Raw genomic sequence first — 21,821 nt, forward strand, 5'->3', positions numbered from 1 at the left:
CACAATGTGTGGTAATACTCTCATTTAAATAATAATAACTTTTTACTGATTATACTTAGTTTCACCTTAATTGACTCATGCTCTTATGTGGGGTCAGTGTATTAAGTAAACCATGGATAATAATCCTCCTATTTTTTGTAATAACCTTCAGACATTCTGCTGTTAAATGTGCCTAAGTTCCTCCTGTTTCAAACCCCCTGCTTTCACCCAACATGACTTCAACTGCCCTCCCCATTTCTCTCTTCCCCCTCCTCACTTATATTTATGTTTGGCATGGACACTGTTGCTGGCTCGGCACTTCGGGGTCCTTCTACAGCGTCTAGGGCGTGAGGGTAGAGATTCCTGCATTACGCTGCCATGTTCGCTTCCGAGGAGGCGCAGGAGCCGGTGCAGAGCTGTGTGGACGTTACACAGGAAGCTACTAGTGTGTTTTCGCCGCCATTACTAAGTCAGGCAGCACGACGGGCAGCACAGCTTCTAAGTTTATAAATTGCTCCGCTTGGTTTATTTGCTGCGCAAGTCACCCCCTTATTCCGGACAGCCGAAGGGCAACAACATGTAGATTAGGGCGATGTCGCAGAGTGCCCCGCCATTTTCATGCTGTGGAACTCGGTCAATGGGTCTACGGCACCAATGCCAGAAACAGTCTCCTGGGTCTGTAGAGCAGGAATCACGGCATCAGTATGAGCCGCGTGGAGCGGAGAGCTGAACCCTGCTGTTTGTGGCTTGAGAAATGATGTTTAAACTTCCAAACTCTTCCTTTATCGCTCCTCTGTGAGCCGAGTGACGATTTCAGGCAGCCATTGCCGCTGCCATCTAAGCCACGCCCGAGATCCTCACATCTTCATTTCCTCAGTACAACAAGGGTAAAAAGAATTAGATGGGAGGAAGATCGTTCGCACACATAGTACCGAAGTTGTGGAACAATCTTCCACCCAGTCTCAGGGCACTGAAAAATGAACTTTCCTTCAGGAAGAAACTTAAGAAATGGCTGTTTCCCCTTTAATGTACCATAGGCCCTACTCTCAGCGCAGTACTCACCAGCGCGGGGAAGCCTTCAGGTAGCCATGCACTTTATAAAACATAAGCACATAAGCTACATTGAATAATGCTGAATGCAGTTTATAAAACATTCAGAAAACCAAACCAAGTATGTGGGTCAAAATCTCTAGAAAGATAGGGAGATTGACAATCCTTAGATGAAAACTTAATTTTACCTCACTAGAATCAGTAATGAAACAATACCTTTTGAAGTCCAATGTCCAAGTCCTCCAACAACAGTCAGTTCCAGTGAATAAATTCTACAGACTGAGTATTAGGTCGTGCACCGCATAATTTTAACGTGATTTTGGTAGTTGACCGTGCTCCAGGGAATCGTTCCCCACTCGGGAGCGTGAATATACTATGATTAAGTTGCAACCCCAAGGGGGGGCGTGGCCAACCAGGCAGCGAAATGGCCGCTCTGTGAGAGCGCTCCGCCGGCTACACCAACAAATCCTTGCATAATCCTGTTCCAGAACCCAAAAGTGCTGCAATCACATAGTGCAGGGGCAGGAGACGTCGGCCGCTGCCTCCGACCCGACTTTGGCGACTGAGGATGGCCGCAGGACACGGGTGACACCTTCCTTGCCTTTGGCGCTCTACACTCCGTCTGCGTCCCAGCTGGCGTGGAGCTACCGCCGGGCGGCATTGCGAAATAGAGGTCGGGGATCTGAGGGCCGTCCGGAGCCCTGACGGGACTGCTGCGAGGCCCGCGAAGGGACTGCCTCCACCGGACCACTCTGCTGGTGAGTCGCGATTGAACTCGGCTTCGCTGTTCACCTGAGAAATCGCCTCCGCGCTACACTACGTGCTGCTGCAGAGCCAGGGGTAGCCTTTGGGAACGGAACAGCGGTGTAACCGCCATTTTGGAGGCAGCCTATCGGTGCATTGCGACTGGCGGCAGAGGCATGTAATGACTCCCGCGCTCTAAGTTCCACGGCGCTGAGATCTGCCCGATACTGGGGGGGGCCCCCAGTCAAAGCCTGCTGCCCCTACCTGCCGGATATCCTGCTGCACTTGGCACCTGCTATTATTGCATCGGTCCCTTTCCCTGCTGGGGGGCGAGCTCCCTGGGACTGCTGGCTGCATTCTACACATTCCAACATGGCGAGGCTCTGCTGAAGGGATGTGGGCTTCTGTTGTGAAAGGAGGCCCCTAAACGGCCGCAATTTAGAACACACAGAGTCCAAATCGGACACCATGCTGTGCATCTAGCACCACCTATATAACTGCGACCTGCCTGATAATAGGGGAGCCTCGATAGCGGTAGCCCACTGCACCTTTACTATTCGAACTCTGCTACAGCTAGGATCTAATTCTATAAGCCGGCTCCATATCCCTGTTGCTGAGAAGGACACCCTGACACTGCTGATTGCCGGGTGTGAGATCAGAAGGAAAGAACCTTTTCTCGAAACCGAGGTTCACCAGCGGGAGAGAAGACGTTCGGATTGCCGCCATTTTGTAAGCCTGCGACGCCTAGCTGGGTCCTCGCTGTAAGCCTATCCTCCCATACCTGCCTGAGCTGCACTGCGGACGCTCGTACATGGTCTGGAGGATCCACCGGAGCTGGGTGCGCACAGATCCCGAAACGGCCACACGCCTGCCGTTACCCTGTCCTTCGCTGGGTGGGCAACCAAAAGACCCGCTCAACTGTCCAACTCCTCCCGCGCTGCTCCCTTCTTTGCAAGATGGGGAAAAATGACGCAAAACAGCCCAAGATCACATTCGAGCAAAAACGCCTGGACAAACCGACTTCGGCGGACCAGGCTGCGGGCGCATCGATGTCACAGGGGGCAGGTGCGGACATGGATTTTGGGGCTCTGATGATGGAGGTCCGGGCGAGCCTCAAGAGTATTGACACCAAGCTAGATGCAATGTCCACACAATTGGAATCAGTTAAAACCAAGGTGGATGCCCACGAAACACGGCTGGACTGCTTGGAAAATAGGCAAACCGAGTGCGGCGAATTTCAGCAACACACCAAGCAGCACATCACCAACATCGAGAAAGAATTGGACTCCCTGCGAGCTAAAACAGATGATTTAGAGGCGCGCTCCAGGAGGTCGAACATCCGCATCACTGGAATTCCGGAGTCTGACAACACTGGCAAGATGGAGGTGTTTGTGGCGGATCTTCTTCATGAGCTCTTCGACCCACACCTATCTCAAGTGTTCACGGTTGAGCGAGCACACAGATCGCTGGGGAAGGTACCAGCTCCGGGCACGCCGCCTCGTCCCATTCTTGCTAAACTGATTAATTTCCAGGACAGAGACCTCATACTACGCCTCGCTAGGGAGAAGGGTAAGATTACGCATAAAGGTAATAACATTTCCTTTTACCCTGACTTTACCCCCCTGGTCCAAGCAGCGCGAAAAGAATTCTTGCCAGCCAAGAAAATCCTGTTGCAAGCTAACATCAAATACGCACTTTTGTATCCAGCTAAGCTAAGGGTCATCCATGAACACACCCCGCATTTTTTTACGGACGCAAAGTCAGCACTGAAATTTGCGAAACACATTAGTGGCCCAGGGGCGAGGCGAAAGTCACCGAGACTTGAAACTGACTCTGATCGCCTTAGTGATAATGACTAAAGTACTAGCACAGATACACTACTGAGCTTTCCATTTTCATTCTAAAGCAATGTTTTTCTGTTCTAGGTCGCATTCTTCACTCTATTGCGCTATGTGTTTGGCCTAGAAGAGTTGATCATAATGCAAATTACTGCCCTGTCCCGCTGAAGTTACTGCTGGGTCAAAAGTTTTGTCATTGTTCCGCTGTATAGCCTGGTTGTGACCCTGTTACCTGATAGCCAATTGGGGCATGGAACTGCATACTTGAATGTAGCCACCCTGTGTAAACGGGGGTGTAAGCCTGGAGCACCACGCCTCACGGGGTGTCTCCCTTTGTTTGAGTGTCTAGTTTTTGACACGATATGGGTATAAATAGTGGGGCTTTGTCACGACCTGATTGGGGGGTTGGTGAGGGTGGGGGGAGGTGGGAGGGGTTCAATTGTTTGCTGAATGTTCGAAGTTTGTGTTTTAGGGGATGCACTCTGATTGCTGAAACGCGTATAGTATCTCTGCACTCAAGATGGGCTATGGGGCTTGATGACGAACGGGCGAATGCCGGACTGTTAATTTGTGTTCTAAATGTAAGGCTTTATGGGGGATGTTAAGCTGTGGACTAGGAACATCAGGGGGCTGGGGGATTATAAAAAGGCCAGGTTGATGCATGGAATGCTGGCTAGACACAATGTTGACATATGTTTTTTGCAGGAGACTCATGTAAATTCTACCCCATCGTCCAGGTTGAAGCACTCAAGATGGGCACAGGGGTACTCTGCGATTTTTTCGAACTATGCAAGAGGTGTAGCGATACTCATTCGTAGAGGCCTAGACTGGCGGGAACATGATGTTATACTGGATGGGGAGGGCAGGTATGTTATTGTGCTTGGTTCTATACACGGCAGACCATTAATACTTGCCGCACTTTATGGCCCAAATGTAGACGACCCGGAGTTTTTTAGAACTGTCTGGGCCAAAATAGCGATGTTGGATTGCTCGCATATCGTCTTAGGCGGGGATTTTAATGTTCCACTGAATGATGATTTAGACCGAAAGGGAGTGGGTAGGCCTACACACACTGGTGCGAGACAGGCCATTCTTGATGTGATAGCGGAGGGGACATTATCTGATGTGTGGAGGGCTAGACATCCAGTTGATACTGTGGGTACATGCATAACCAGCCACCATGCCGCCTGGTCCAGACTGGACTACTGGCTGGTGTCACCAGTCGTGGCAACGTGGACGATGGACACATCCATACAGGCTAGATCCCTCTCTGACCATGCCCCCTGCCAGCTAGAGTTGAAGATACCTGGGGTCCCTAAAAGAGCGTTTACTTGGCGGCTGCCCCCCCATGCCCTAACTGATACTGTTTTCACAGAGGAAATCCGAGCAGATATTGTACATTATTTTGAAGAAAATGAGGGGTCGACTTCCACGGTGGCTACGGTATGGGACGCTTTCAAGGCGGTGATCCACGGACAATGCATCGCTAGACAAGCTGGAGTGTTGCGCTCCATACGCACCTCGCTGACCACGCTAGAATCAGAGCTGCGTGACCTAGACCTGGTATTCTGCCGGGAGCCGTCTCCGGCAACGGCGGGCCAAATGAAGGCAAAACTGCTTGCATTTGATGAGGAGGCTCACCGTGAGATTGCCTTCCTGGGGAAGCAAGCTGAGGCCCGTAGATACGGGGAGGGAGACAGACCGAGTAGGACGCTTGCGAGGGTGATCGCTCCTCGCACTCAACCCAACTACATACACTCCATTAGAAATAGGGCAGGAAACATGGTTGTGGGGCAGGAGGAGGTGCTGGCAGAGTTCGCTGCGTTCTACGAATCCCTGTACACCTCCAGGCAGCCCACGGTTCCTGAGTCTCTGGAATTTTTTTTAGACTCCATTGCCCTTGTCTGGTTCAATGACCTCCACCGCCAGTATATGGACGTCCCCATCACTGTCCAAGATATAGCTCAGGTGATAAAAAGCATGCCGGCGAGCAAGGCCCCGGGCCCAGACGGTTTGACCACGGCCTTTTATAAGGCATACTCCGAGGAATTGGCGCCCAAACTGCATGCAGTCTTTGTTGAAGCCCTAGAGTTGGGCACACTACCCGAGTCAATGCGAGAAGCTCTAATCATAGCGCTGCCCAAACCAGATAAAGACCAACTGCTCCTAGATTCTTACCGTCCTCTCTCCTTAACCACTTGGCTGCTAAGGGGTGTGCGAGGGGTTCCATTGACTTTCCATTGAAATCAATGGAAACTCCATGACGAGCTGAGCTCGTCATGAGCGTCGAAGGGGTTAATCAACGTAGATGCGAAAATATATGCCAAAATCATTGCGGACAGGCTACAACCTTTACTACCGATGGTGGCACTCCCTGATCAATCTGGCTTTATACCGGGTAGAGCTACGTCACATAACCTAAGAACGATTTTCTCTATTCTTCACTACTTGCATCCTTCTACACAAGCTGCAGTCGCGTTCTTAGATGCTACCAAAGCGTTTGATTCACTAGAATGGCCCTTCTTATTTAGAATCCTTGGGCGAATGGGATTTAGTCCCCTCTTCATAAATTTAATTAAAGTGCTGTACGTCGCGCCCAGAGCTAGAGTACACATTAATGGACTTGTATCGGAGTCATTTGCAATATCCCGCGGGACCAGACAGGGCTGTCCCTTATCCCCGCTATTATTTGCGATCGCAATGGAGCACCTTGCCGCTAGGATTCGACAACACCATACAGCGAGAGGGATAGGATTCAGCTCTAGGAGTCTGCTTATATCCCTATACGCAGATGATGATGCTGTATGTCCTCAATCCCTCGGAGAACCTAAACCCCCTTCTGAGGGAATTCGTCAGATTTGAAGGTTTGGCTGGGATATCCATCAACTGGTCTAAGTCTGTGGTTTTCCCTCTCACAGAAACTACGCGGGAGACGCCCTCTGACTACCCACTACGCTGGGAACTTGAGGCTGTAAAATACCTCGGGATTTGGATAAGCCGTGATTTGCAGGAACTGTGGTCTCTTAATTTTGGGAGAGCGGTGGACTGGCTGGAGGGCAAGGTGGCAATATGGAACAAACTGCCCCTATCGCTGGTCGCAAAGATAGCACTGGCGAAGATGGTGGTCCTTCCTAAGTTTCTTTACTTATTTGTGAATCTTCCCATACCGCTGACGGCGCATTTTCATGCGAGAGTGCGCTCACTGCTTCTAACCCTTGTGTGGGCTGGTGGCCAGGCGAGAACATCTTGGGCGCTCCTTACACTCCCGCTGCGACAGGGCGGTCTGGGGGCTCCGGACATGAAACTATATTCACTATGTGCACAGGCGCAATTTTTGCACTTCTGGGCGTTCCCCACCCCTTACCAGCCACATGTTGCTGTGGAGATGGCTGCGGCGGCCCCTTCCCCTCTGAATGTAGCCCTATATGGCACGGTGTCTCGCCCTTCGAAGGACGTGGACACAGTTGAACTACTTCGCTGGACATGGCGCGAATTGCGAAACAGGGCTAAATTGTCATTGCTATATGCGCCAGCGATTCCACTCCGCGGCAACCCTATGTTACCCTGCTTACGTGAGAGTGGTGGCACAATTAAAATTCGAGGGCAGACGCTGCACACGTTTGCGGATCTGTACCCTAAAGGCATCTTCCGCGACCTGGACACATGTGGGGAGGAGCACCAGGAGTCATTTTCTGAATTGCTCTTATACCACTCGCTGAAGGCGTCCTGTAAAAAGATGTGGCCCCAGTTCCCCGAAGAACCGCCACAACTTGTGGCCCTTCAGAATCTGCTTTCTACACCCTCCCCCAGAAAACTTGTGTCCCGATTGTACAACTGTATGCAGAACCAGTCACCCATTGTAGTGCCTTCTTCACAGCAGGCTTGGACTGCGGACCTGGAGGAGCCCCTTACAGAGGAACAGTGGGAATTCTGTTGTGGGCAACTTACGATGTTATCGCCCAATTACAGGCTGAGATTAATACATTTTAAGTTTTTGCACAGATATTACCGCACGCCAATATCGCTACACCGCATGGGTATTAGGGAAAGCTCTGAATGTTGGAAATGCGGCTGCGAAAATGCCTCCTTTATACATGTGGCATGGAGTTGCCCAAGACTGGAGCAATACTGGCTAGACATCTTCACTGCTATTAACCAGATACTTCGTAGGTCTGACTCACCGACCCCACTGTTGGGGCTACTAGGCTGGGTTCACAACACATTACCCGCACACAGAAAACTACATGCGATACTGCTCCTTTATGCTAAGCGACAGGTGGCGGTGCACTGCGGTAGGCGGGCAACTCCTTCATTTGCTGCATGGATTCGAGATGTGACATACGGAAACACACAACTTGAGCGATACTGGGAATTGATGCCCTCCGCTTCCAGACCTAGAGACATATGGGAGCCCTTTACACAATGGACGCGAGAGCGTCCATCCTCTCCAGACTCTATGCAATCGCCAACTGGAGCGCTATCCGATGATATGGGGTGACCTTGCTTTCCCTACAGCGGCACTCCTTTGAGGGGGCACGCCCTGGTGGGTGGCTGCACTTTCTGTGGATACGCTCAATGTGATGGAGACCTGCGTGTCTGGGGTATGTTCTGCACCTCATAAACAGCATGTCTTCTCCCCTCCCCCCCCCTATACGAATGGCCCCCTCCTCTCCCCCCCTGCGCTTCCATGGTCCCCTTTGCTATTCGGTCCACTGATTATGCCGGTATGTTCGCTACATGTCGTCTCGCCTGCAGACATTAATAATTTCATACGCCTGGCCTGATGCCCGTTTAGTGCATTTATCCTATGCAACAGAGTTTAGTTTAACCAATGGTTTTTTTGGTCTGTTGGGGTGGGTGGGAGAGGGAGGATGAAAGGAGACTTAGGTAGATAGACGTTCCTTGAATCGAAACATGCTGCTTTCTGATCTTTGGGCATTCCTATACTTACAAATAAGCTGTATTCATTTTCATTGCCGGCTGCCTGTTGCATGCCTATCTACCGAATACTGTAACCATCTCTGATTTCTGCTGCGACATATGCCAATTGTCGATGATTCTGGGATGCAGCTGCTGTCTGCCCAATGCATGCTGTGAACTAAAATTTTATCCTTAAAGTTCATTACTTGTTGGATAGCGGCCAGCCTCAGGGTTGTCGGCATGACGCTGTGTAACTACATTTTGGTCTCAATAAAAACGTTAAAAAAATAAAATAAAAAAACCCAAGCATGTGGGGTGAGGTGAAAAAGTGCTGAAAACTACAGCCAAAATGAAAAAATACTCTTGACAAAGTTGTTCTTCTGTATGCTTTTAGTTGTCAGATATGTTCATTCCACATATATATTCAATAATGTTCAAAATGTTCCATCATGCTTCATATCTGCATGTTAAATTATCACAATTAGACCTTTTCCCTATGCATTTCGGCATTAAGCCTTCATCAGGGGAATATCTGAAATAAACAAAGATAATGACTTTTAGTAATGGGGATTCTCCACTTCATATTTAACCATCACCATATTGCTTTGAGAGTTTGATCGTGAATTTGTGCTCATGGCTGCTACTTTCCTGTGTGCGTGGATCGCGAGTGAAGACTAGGCTTAGAATTAAAAAAGTGTGGTTCGATAATTGTTAAGGGAAGTGAAGCTCAATAAACATGCGGTCTTGAACTCGAACAGAAACTAAAAAAGTGCCGTACGGTAACTGCTTAGTGAAGTTGGGTGAAACTTGCGCGACTCTAACTTTCATAGTGAGCCTCAATGGAACGTGCGGTCTTGCGATAGCTTAAAAAGGTTAATAAGGTACCATTCATACTCAAAAAGCGCATGTATGAAACATTTCTCACTCGCATGTAAGTGCTATTAGTTCACGGGCATACTCACTTACCGGTGTATTGTGGATTAGCGCTCTTCAATAGATGCTGTCTTGTGCATGCTAGTTTGCGTCTTCCGTTTAAGTCGAAGCTACGTCTGACGTCGATACGTCATGCCGTGAATTAGTACGTGTGCTCCGTTGTGCATAGCTGGTGATCTTTAAAGTTATAGTGTGCAAAAACTCACAAAAGATAAAAAATGGCGGTTTTGAAAAAATGTCTTTACCTATGTTTGCGTATAGTGACCGTGTTATGTACACAATATGCATATGGTGCAATAGTTCATATACTGCAAAGAATAAACAGAGTAAACAATAATTATATATGAAAATGACAGTTTTTCTATATGAAAGACAGTTATTATGTATAAAAAACAGGTACCTGTGTAAATCTAGTCCATCCTCCTGGCTAGCAGTCTAATAGGGATACTACCTGTGTGCTCCATGTGATGTATGTTGATATCAGGGTTAGGTGATGTCACTGTATTTAAAGGTAGCATCAAAATTCTACTCTTTCATTCATTCCATTAGGCTTGAGGGTGTTCAAATGATAAATCCAGAAGTTTACTCTCATCAATACCATGTTTCTATTGTCCTTGCCTTCTTCTTTATCTACTATTTCCAATATGCAGGGTTTCATTTGGCTTATGTGATATTGTGCTTCAATAAAATGAGAAGCTGCTACTGACTTTTCATGGATTTGGTTCTGATGTTGCTTTTATGCTCATTCAGACGTGTCTTTAATTTTCGTTCCGTTTGCCCTATGTAGGCTTTCCCACATGGGCACTTGAGCATATATATATATAATATTTGAAGTGTCGCATGTTGCATCCACTCGTATCTTGATTTGATATCCTTTCATAGGGTGAGTGATATATCCTCCTCTTATTATGTTGTGGCAGTTGTTACAGTTCCAACATGTCACTGTGCCATTATATGTCTCCTTCTCAATATTTTTTGTCGGATGTTTGATTATTTCCCCAATATTTTTCAATCTTGTGTATGCAAAAACTGGTTCTTCCTTGAAGATGTTCTTAAAATCCTGTTCCATTTTTAGCAAAGTCCAGTGTTTTTTAATAACTTCCTTGTAATGTTGGCTCATTGTGGAATATTTGCTTACACATGTTATTTCTTCTTTCTTTGTAGAAGTTTGTGCTGTGAGAAGTTCTGATCTCTTTTTGTTGGTTGCTCGAATGAGAGCTTGTGTATGTAATTCTTCCGGGTACCCTCTTTGTTTGAAACGTTGTATCATGTTCATTGATTGTTCTGTGGCCTTAGTGATTAGCTATTTTGTGAGGCAATGATTCTGCGAATATATTTGCGAACTCTAAATCTGTGACACGCCAATTGCAAAACATCGCAATTAAGGAGTTCTCAAATTGCGAATTCGCAAAATGGAATGCATGAAAAATTGCAATTACCACCAAGTCTGAGCAGGTGGTAACAAGGTGCAGCCTATTAAAAGAGGCCCACAATGCCACTGGGGTTTTCCACAATAGCTGGGCTGTATGTGACTGCACAGAGAAGGAGACGCCAGGAAAGGATCTTCAGACCGCGCATCACCCTGTTACAGCGGACTGTGGAGGAAATCCATGTGAACAACAAACTGGACGAGGAGCTCAAACCTATACTATAACACCCCACACGCAGGAAACACACCATCCCCACCCATGTACAGGTCTTGTGTTCACTGCACTTACTGGCATCAGGAAGTTTCCAGGGGGAATAGCCACAGCAGGAGGGGTCTCTAAGGGTGCACTGTCACACTTCTTCCACGCTTTCCTAGATGCAATGGTACAGAGGCTGCATCACCACACCCAATTCCCCAGCACACAGCAGGCACTAGACCAGACCAAGCAGGAGTTCTACCAGATAGCACATTTCCCCCACTTAATTGGCTGCATAGATGGGACCCATGTCGCTATATTCCCCCTCTCACAGAATGAGTATGTGTTCAGGAATCGCAAGTCCTACCATTCCCTGTTTAATGCCAAACATATCATAACTGACATTGTTGCAAAATATCCAGGTAGCACCCACGACTCCTTCATCTTTCGCCACAGTGGTATTCACTGACGACTCACAAATGGGGAGTTTGGTGAGGGCTACCTACTAGGTAAATGCATTGGTCACAAGGACACACCAGTAAAGCACAGCAGTGGCAGGACAGTATGTAACCTGATTCTTCTCACCCTGCAGGTGACAGCACGTATGCTGTCCGTCACTTCATCCTCACTCCGTACCTGAATCCAGCCACCACAGGTCAGCGGAAGTACAACAGTGCCCACACAGCCACCTGCTGTTCCATTGAGAGGACATTCAGAATACTCAAGAGCAGTTTCCGCTGCCTCCAAAAGAGTGGAGGAGCACCACAGTACTGCCCCGAGACCTATTGCAAAATCGTGGTTGCGTTTGCCAGGCTACAAAACATCACCACCAGGAAAGGCACCCCAGTGGAGCTGACAGATTCAGACTCATCAGGTGAGGTGGGGCCAGCTCCAAGATGCAGGTCAGCCGGTGTGATTGGAGTGGCTGCCGGGCGCTAGAGGCGAGATGAGATCACACAGAACTATTTATAGGTTAGTAATGATGACACAATGCTACAAACCGGTGCACAACTGGGTTTATATTTCCTTAAGTGCAGGAAAGTTACCATCACACAGACTGATGTACACACTATGTAAATGTAAATGGCTCGCACCTGTTGAACACACAGTGCTTCTTCACAAAAATGAGTCAGTGTGCAATGGGTTAACTCACCCATTGCCATGCACCACTCAGGGCTCTTCACTGCCTGCGTGCACAGCTCGTTGCCCCTCGTTCAGGGTTCCCACTGCCCTCTCCTGAGGCATTGGTAGCACTACCCTAACGCGCACTACGATGCCTGTCCTTTGGGATTGGTGGAGTGATGCTGCTCCTGCTAGATTGCCCATCCTCCTCCAGTGAACTGAGGGGGTCCTGTGCCACTAGTGGCTGCTGCCCACAGCTGGTCCACCGCACATGTTACTTGCACTAGTCCCCTACCTACATCCCTGCAGCAGTGTGCTAACTCATGCTGACACTGCGATGTGCCAGCACTGATGTGCCAGAGGACAGCCGGTTTACAGCCCTAGTATAAATGTCCAGGCTAGTGTGGAGGAGCTGTCTCTCCCTGGCCTGGCTGCACGGTCTTCCCGCATCTCAGAGCACAGTGGCTCCAGGGCACCCGTCAGGCCCATGAAGCTCGCCCTCATTTGGCGCTGCATTGATTTCATTATCTTTGCCTGCAGGCGCTGTACCTCCAGCATGTTGCTCTCAAGCCCCCTAAAGACTGTGTCCTCGCCTGCGTCAGCTGAGCTTGTGGATGGCCGTGCCCTGGGCCTGGATGACATTCCTGGTGTGCGACGTGCAGGGGACTGTGCTGTGTGATGTGAGGCACACTGGCCCTGGACTTGCTGCTCCTCCACACCTGTGTCCAGTGGATCTACCTCCAGTGGTTGCAGTGGTGGTACTGCGAGGCGCCGTCTGCGTTTAACTGGGATCACTGGGCTGACTTTCTCCTCCTTCTCTTGCCCTCACTTTTCCGCGTAGTGGGATGCACACATTAATATGATGTCCTGCCTCGCATTGGTCATGCAATACATTTAACAGTTTGGAGTTACATGGGTCCTATCTGTCTGTATTTTGCCTTTCCTGATACACACATACTGATTGTACCTTGCTGGGGTTCACTGCTCCACTGTTTGGTGCATTTGACTACATCTCCCATGATACATTGCTGTGTGTGCTTGTGTGCATGCACTGGAGTAGCATTCCTGTTTGGTGCCTTGGTCTTTCCTGGGTGTGTGGGTGATGTGGGGATGTATCAGGGGTGTGATGGCATGCTTCTTACCTTGTCTCAGGCGTTTGGGGTTTGGAGTTGTCAAGATCAGCCACGCCACTCACACTCTCTGACAGCAGGGTGCCCTCAACCAGCTCCCCCAAAGGAGTGGAATCATTGGCAGTGGACGTCCCACCACCGGTCTTTCGTGCCTCAGCCAACCTTGCAGCCACCTTTTCTTTAGACCTCTGGTGCACGTCATACCAGCGTTTCCTGATGTCTTCTAGGCTACGGTGGGTGACAGATTTTACGTTTGCGTGCCTCAGGCACACGCAGGGATTGTTTGCCAAAGAGGAGCTCATGGCTCACCACCATCTCCTGTATGAGCACCTCCTGCTCCCTTTCAGAAAACGTTTGTTTCCTCTTCCTGGCATTTTCCACCTACTTCTTGTCCTGTGCGTCCATATTTCTTCCTCCGTAGCAGTGCACTGGTGCCTCAGCTCTCCTCCCAGCCTCTCACTCTGCTTCTCGGAATCAGTTGCATCATGGGCAGTCACACTTCCTGGTTGTGATGTCATCAAGCTGCACCTGAATCTCGGATTAGCAGGTTTGTGATTCCTTATTTGCGATTTCACAATTAAGGAACCGCAATTTAGGTATTCGCATTAAAATTCGGTGAATTTTTGGCAATTGCTAAATATTACCAAACTTTTTTTATACATCGGGTTTTGCGATTCTCAAATTGCGATTCGCAATGAATCGCATTTGAGAATCGCAAAATCAGAGTTTGATACATAAGGCTCTCAGTGTTTGTGATTACCAAAGTGTACATTTTTTGTGGTTTGCTATTTGGTAATCGCAAGCAATAATGTACGAAAGTGTGTTTTACACTTTCTGCGATTCTCAGTGAGTTGTAAATAGACCTAACACATGAATATTAATAAGGTAGGTCTCAGTTTGCGACCCACTGGAAATCGCAATAATCACAGGGATGGTACCTCCCTGGGGTCAGCAGACCACCATTTCTGTGATTGCTTTTTGGTTTTTTTAATCAGCCCATTTTCTTAAAGGAAAAAGGGAAGTTTTCCGTTTCATTCTTTTAAGAGTAGGCAGTGGTCCCACTCTCTGCTCTGAAAAAATATATATATTTCTATTCTCTACTTTTTGGTGAATGGCTTACAAGCAACTTTGAGTTGGTGGTAAAATGAATTGTTTTGAGACCACACTTTGGTCGCCAAACATTTGTACATACCAATGCAAATCAGTATTGGGAAGGGACACCCTAAACAAATACCAATTCGCAATCCCAAATTGCGATTCTGTAAATGGTTACTGAACTGTGATATGGACTTTGTACACTTGAAAATGCATTTTGTGTTTGCAAACGGCCCGATTCTGTAAATTGGGCCGTTTGTAAATGCAAAATAGCTTGGCATATCTGGCCCTTAGTGAATATTAGAGTATGCAACCACAAAAAGGGCTTTGAACATTTAGCCCAAAATTCTTTGATGAGGTTGCTGCCTAGCTAATAGAATTTCCTACACATTATTTGCTTTAGAAGAGTAGAATTAAAAGAACATTTGTTGTGCACTCGTGTTCAAGTTTCTTTCTATTATAATTAAAGTTATCTAAAAAAGAGACGAAAGTATTGCTAATACCGAGGAAATTTTAAAAATATGTTTTGAAAACATATTTTTGTACAAAAAAGAGGTTGTCCGGGATCCAACGTAAACACATCCGTGGAAGTTACGGGTTTACTATTAATGGAAGGTTAACTGTGTTCTTCAGAGATCAGTCTGAAAGGAGAACCAATGGTGTTCGTTGGGCATTGCCTGTATTGTGAGAGGCAGAAGGCGCAAGTAGGTCAGGGAGAGGGAAATATGCTGGGAAAGTGGTGTGCGACAGTGTTCTTTACTCTGTAATAACCAAATCTGCAGGTTCGACTACAGGAATACACAAAAATCTTTTTTTTAGGTTTTAGTGTATTCAACATTCATGTACCAAATAGTGACAGGTATTTGTTGCTCACCTTTTTTAGCATACATTTAAAAAATACAGAAGGCAAAAATTGCTCAAGTAGGTTTGCAATTATTGCTGTACATAGGAAACCTGTACTTACGTAACTCTATAATAATGGTTTTCATGTTCTTCTTGAGGAGATAAGGATCTTCAATGTGTTCTGAAAATTAAAAACAGATTATGTTTAGTGTGCAATTTTAATTGGATTTACATTTGTGGAAAGAAAGCTGTTAATAAGGCGACTCCGGTGACCTATCTTTCTTCATAACTGGTGGAATATCTCCTAGCCCCGTCACAATGAAATTGTGTGGTTTGACCTCCCAACTTGACCCAAGTGGTAAATTAATTTGACAGTGATAGTTTCCATTTGAACATTAAAAATTCTTCAGCCCAGGAAACTTTGTGGGCCATCTGTTAGTGACCTGGGACTACCCTCTTCACTGTAGGGCTCATTTTTAGGGAATTGGCATAGGGCATCGCTGCAAGTCTTCTTGCTGCGCTGCCCTACACCAATGTAAAAGGGTAGGAATGCACCGTATTTATGCAATACGGTGCATTCCTGTCCTTTCCCCCTGTGCTAGCTCGCAACTGGCTGCCTAGTGCTGACGCAGGAACCATTGCACCTTCCTGCATAACAACAATCCCAAGATGTGTTTTCCTCGCAGCACACATGGAAAGAACATAGGAGAAATAAAACAAGGTGAAATGCAAATATTTATTTTTATTATGCCTGCTTTGGGGAGACGTAAGGTTTTGTCACTTCCCAGGTGTACATGATTAAGTAAATCTGGGGCAGCATCTAAATCCATGGGTTTTGCGTGGAAAAACTCACCACAACGCCCATAGAAAGCCTCCCTGGCACAGAATAAGGCAACGCAGCGACCTGCACTGCTTTTTCTTACTCCATATTTATGAGGCCATTCAAAGCCAAGCAGAGTGGCTTTGCATGGCCTCATAGTTATGGTTGAAAGGTTTGTGCCGCTAGTGTGTCAGAAAAAGTGACGCTCTGGCGGGGCAAGCCTCTCCTAAATAAACCCCTGTTTATCTCATTTATTGCATTTTGGCATAGGGCAAAGCAGCAAGGCAACTTGCTGCACTGCCCTAAGCCAAAGTAAAAGGGCAGAAATGCACCATAGTTCATCAAAAGGGTGCATTCATGTACATTCTGTCTGCGCTGGCGACATTTTGGCAGCCTGGGACGAATGTAGGCACACTTGCAGCAGGGCGCTTCAGTTGCAGAAAGGAATGGTTTTGTACAGGAAGGGGCACCTTCCTGCACGAAACCAATCTTGTGAGGCATTTTCCTGTTTCTATGTGTGCTGCAGAATGAGGCACTCATGGCAAGAGGGTAAAAAGAGGAGAAAAACACATATTTCTCTTCGTTATGCCTCACCTCAGGAGGCGTACGGATTTGATGCTTCCCCAAATTTACATCACTTTGTAAAACTGGGGCAGCATCAAATTCTATGAGTGGTTTTTTTTTTGTTTAAATTTGTTTATTGGGTTTTGGTTAACATTTTACAGGTAGTATGTAGGCGATAATGCAGTACAGTGGTACATATTTGTAAATACACAGTATCGATACACGCCAGTAGCCTTCCCCATGCAGTCTACACGTGTTAATCAGCCCATCCAAGTTGTACGGACCATTAATATTCACCACATAGTTCCCCCTATCAGGGGCGTACTCCCCAGGAAAGCAGAGGTTGTCCATGGTGATCAATCTACTAAGCGTAGTGCAGTAATGATTCTGTGACTCTTCCCGTATGGTGCCGACAAGGCCGGCAAGATACGTGTCTGCATATGTCGTCGTGATGCTCTTGTCTACCGGTTCTGCAAATAATTTTTCAGTAGGGATAACCATTCCTTCAATCTAAACTTCCAATTGTTTCAACTTTTTGGGTTAACTTGGTGGGGTGGGGCGGGGGGCTGGGTGGGAAGCGGGAGATGGTCTGGTGTTTTGGGGGGGTGGTGGCAGATCTTACTTAGGAGGCACAGCAGTGTGGCACGAGGGTAGTCGGGGGCGTGTGCTGAAGAGCAGGGATCGTGGAGAGTGGGGCCATGTGGCGCTTGGGAAGTTGTGTGACCGTGTCAGTGTGGTGTAGGGGTCGAAGCGACTGTTCGGGTCTGGGACTGTGAGGCTGTCAGTGACTCTGTCGTCGCCTGAGTGAAGTCATGCAGTAACTGGGCCCAGTCCAGGGAGATAGGGTGTTTACGGTGCCCCTTCACTTCCTCCTCCCGGAGTACCTCCTCCTCTGCTTTACCCCATTTGCGTACTGCGCCTATCCAGGCTGCCGCCGGTGGTCCGGCGGGGGCTCTCCAATGCATGGCTATTCCCCTCTTTGCTAGGAGGGTGGCCAGTGATAGGAAACGATACTGCACTTTCTCGGTCTTCCGCCTGCGGAAGATTCCGAGTGCGCATGCCTCCCATGTAGACATAGTCGTGATGGCAGTCGCCTCCTCCAGGGTCCGATGGACTGTGTTCCAGAACCCTTGAAGTGTGGGGCAGTCCCAGAACATGTGTTTAAAGTCCGCTATCGGGGTTTGACAGTGGGGGCAGGCAAAGTGTGTATCCGGAAAGAAGCGATGTAGTCGATGCGGCGTGAGATAGGCTCTATGGAGGATATTAAACTGTATGTTGCGGAACCTTGCATTCCTAGAGACTTTCTTGGGGTATTCCAGGGCCATGCTCCATTCTTTGTCGTGGACCACCCTGCCTATGTCCGTCTCCCATTTCTGACGTAGGGGCTGGAGGGATGGAAGGAGTAGTGTGCGTATTGCCTTGTATAGCCAGGTAACCAGGTGGCACCCCACTCCCATGTGTAGGATCGTGTGTATCACTGGGTGTGGCGTGGGTTCTCCCTCGGCAGGATCCCAGTATCTACGACTACTCTCTATTAATTGTCTGTGGAGTAAGAATTGTCCGGGGGGGAGATCGTATTGCTCCATCATTTGGTCATATGTTTTCAATTGTCCCTCTTCAAAGAGTGATTCCACCTCTGTGACTGCCAATACAGTCCAGACCTGTAGTGTACCCTGTGTGTAGTACGCGGCTCCTCGTGGGAAGCCCACCAGTGGTAGCAAGGGTGAGTACGGTGGGCGCGCTCTAGACATGCAGTGAACACGCATCATACAGGTGCGAGCTATGGAGAATTGTAGGGGTCGGGTACGCATAGGTTTGGTACCCGGGAGCAGCGTTCGGTGGATTGCTGGTTGCGGTATGGGGCCGTCCGCCGCGATGGTTTCTCCCATGTGCCGCCCCGCCGTCCAGTATGACAGCCATTGGAGCTGGGCCGCCAAGAAGTACACCTCGAAGGCCGGTGCTCCCAAACCACCCTCCGTGGTGGGCAGGTAGAGTGTCGATAACGCCACCCGTCGCCGTTCCCCACCCCACACCAGCTCCGTGAGGAGACTGTCCAATTCCTTAAAGAACGATCGCGGCGGGACCACCGGAAGGTTGCAAAATGATACAGTAGTCTGGGGACCATGATCATTTTTGCCAGGGCCACCCGGCCTATAGGCGCCAACGGAAGCGTCCTCCAGAAGCCCACCGCTGATCGTTGCCCAGCTAGGGTTTTGCGATGGTTCCCTTCGTATAGATCTTCTGGGGTGTGATATAACCGCACTCCCAGATAACGGGGGGCCTCTGCATCCCACGCCAGTAATTGGGGGCCTATTCGGGCCTCGAATGGGGCCATATGGTGGCTCAGCGGGTATAACGAGGATTTCTCCCAGTTGACCTTGAGGCCCGAGACGTCCGCAAAGTCTTCCAGAGTCCTCCAGATACTGGTCAGGTCATTAGTAGCGTCCCGGATATATATTAAGAGGTCGTCCGCGTATAAGGACACGCAGTGCTTCATATCTGCTAGAGGGATTCCCCAGTCCTCGCCCTCCAGTCGCAGGCGTATTGCGAGGGGTTCAACCGCTAGGGCGAAGAGGAGGGGTGACAGCGGGCATCCTTGTCTCGTTCCTCTCTCCACCGTGAACACTGACGAGATGTATCTGCCCATCCTGACTCAGGATGTAAGGTTCGTATAAAGGAGCCTTGTGTACGCTAATAAGTTCGGGCCAACGTTATACCTTCGAAGGACCTCAAATAAATATGGCCATAAGAGAGTATCGAATGCTTTCTCGAGGTCTAATATGAGGCATGCTGCATTGGGGAACCGCTCTCGCGTCCCGTCTTGGACATGGAACAGTCTACGGAGGTTGTGGGATGTGTTGCGGTTGGGGACGAACCCACTCTGATCGGGGTGGATTAACGGAGGTAGGACCTGGGTATACCTCTCCGCTAGTATTTTGCCTAAGATTTTGCAGTCCGTATTAAGTAACGTGATCGGTCTATAGGACGATGGGAGTGTGGAGTCCCTGTGTGGTTTGAGGAATGTTACTACTACCGTTTCCCTAAGGGACTGTGGCAACATCCCCGCCTCAAGTGCGGCGTTAAACATGGTGACCATTCGGGGGCTCAGGAGAGTCGAGAAGGTACTATATTATTCGAGGGGGAAGCCATCCATCCCAGGGGCTTTATTTCTAGCTAATGCCCCTATCGCATTTTTCACTTCGGGTAGACCTATCTTACTGTCTAGGTCTTTCTTATCTGTCGGTGAGATTTGGGGGATGGTCAAAGTGCGGAAGAATCCATCCATCACTTGGGGGTCTCCCTGTCGCAGGGCCTTATATATGCTGGCGGTAATATGTGTAGAAGACTCGAAGGATTGCCGACTGGGATGTGTGGAGCTGTCCAGACTGATCTCTAATTTCTGTGACAGGTTTTAGTTAGGTGTCCTGTCTAGAGAGCCAGGCCAAAAGTGTACCTCACCTGTTGCCCTCCTGGTGTACCCTGGCGGCATAGATCCTAAAATTGTATTTACGGAGATCTCTCAGTGTTTCCGCGTATTTGGTTTTGGCTTCGGCCACACGTTCCGGGGTGGCCGCACCGCGGTCATCTGCCTTCGATAGGGATGCTAAAGCACATTCCGAGTCCTGTAGTGCACGTTCTAGGAGCTTGCGCACCCCCACTACCTGCCGTATACAATGACCTCTTGCCGTTACTTTATGTGTATCCCATTCTATGAGCCTAGAGGTTGCCGTCCCTGCATTAAGTGCAAAGTGTTCCTGTAGGTGTTCCTGGTGAGCATGTGTGAATACCTGGTCTGTAAGACACTCCCGGGGGAGTTTCCATGTGGGCACTGGAGGGTGCGGCGGTTTCCATCGAAGGGTAAACGAGTGGGCATCGTGGTCTGAGAGCACCCGCACCAGGTAGTCGGTATGTTGTACCTTAGCATGTATCTGCGCCGAGCAAAGAAATCTATCCAGGCGTACTCGGAGGTCGTGAGGGATGGAATGAAATGAGTACAACTTTGAGGTGGGGTGTAGTGCCCTCCATGTATCAATCAATGCCCAGTGTTTCACCCAAATATTAAAAAGTTCTGTCTGCCTGTAAAGTGGTGAGTGTGCTGGTGGGGGGCGGGAGCGGTTCCGGAGCCCCGTCCAGGACGCAGTTGTAATCTCCACCTAGTATCCACTGGACGTGGCTGTGATGCGCTAGCGCTGTCGTGAGGCGGCTCCAGAATACGTTCTGTTCAGTATTAGGGGCATAGATACTGCCTATTAGAATTGATTGCCCATCCAGTAATCCTTCCGTTAACACATATCGCCCTTCCTTATCCACCACCCTGGTCTGTTCTTTAAATGGGGTACCTGGCCTGACCCAGATCAGTGTCCCTCTGGCAAATGCGGAGTATCCGTTAGCGCAGATAATGCCCCGCCATTTCCTCTGTAGTCGCCCCACCTCTGTTGTCGTCAAGTGGGTCTCTTGCAAAAGGGCGATGTGTGCTTGTTGTCTTTTCAAATAAGCATATACTGCATAACGCTTACTCTCTGTATGTAGGCCTCTCACATTTAGTGTGATGAATGTAATGTCCGTGTTAGGGATTCTCGTCATGTCTGTCTGTTAGTCTTACAGGGCAGCACTCCCCAATTCCTGGGCCCATAGTTATGGCCACCTCCTCCCGTACACTCCTCCTCCAACTGTCCAGACGTAGACTAACAGCCCTCTCCCGCAGAGGTATGAAGAACAGGTGGAATGAGTGGGGGGGGGGGGAAATTAAGAACAACATTTGGGAAACCGTCCCAACTATAGGGGCCTATTGCTTGGCACAATAAGTCCAAACTGTACATCTCGTACTGTCTCTAGTTCGTTTTGCGTGGGGGGTGGGTTGGTGTCGCTGCCGAAGGCTCAAGGTCTGGCTGCCCTTCGCGCAGTGTAGCTGTAAGTGAATTCGCAATCGCCATTACCTTTGTTGGTGGATTACGACTCCCTTCTGCTTCCACCCGGTCTGAGTGTCCCGGTCTTACCATATTCTCCGCTCGTCGCCGTTCAGTAGAGCGTGTCCGCCGTTTGCGGGGTCACCAGTGGAGGGGAGACCGAGCCCCCTCTCGAGGTGCGTGTGTCGCTGCATTCTTCATCTTCGGATGTGAAGATGTGTGGGCCCCGGTCCTCCTCCGACCCATCCACC

General features: G+C 48.9%; 1 protein-coding gene across 1 annotated transcript in view; it reads right to left on the reverse strand.

Annotated features, from left to right (window-relative positions):
* Positions 1-21,821, reverse strand: part of LOC144773802 (uncharacterized) — a 3,430,469-nt gene that overhangs the window by 3,157,569 nt on the left and 251,079 nt on the right. Inside the window, exon 2 of the mRNA XM_078658904.1 lies at positions 15,401-15,460. Within this exon, the coding sequence (XP_078515030.1) occupies positions 15,401-15,460 (60 nt within the window). The remainder of the gene's footprint in view (positions 1-15,400; positions 15,461-21,821) is intronic.

The sequence above is a fragment of the Lissotriton helveticus genome, chromosome 8 (assembly GCF_964261635.1).
Source record: "Lissotriton helveticus chromosome 8, aLisHel1.1, whole genome shotgun sequence".
NCBI lineage: Eukaryota > Metazoa > Chordata > Amphibia > Caudata > Salamandridae > Lissotriton > Lissotriton helveticus.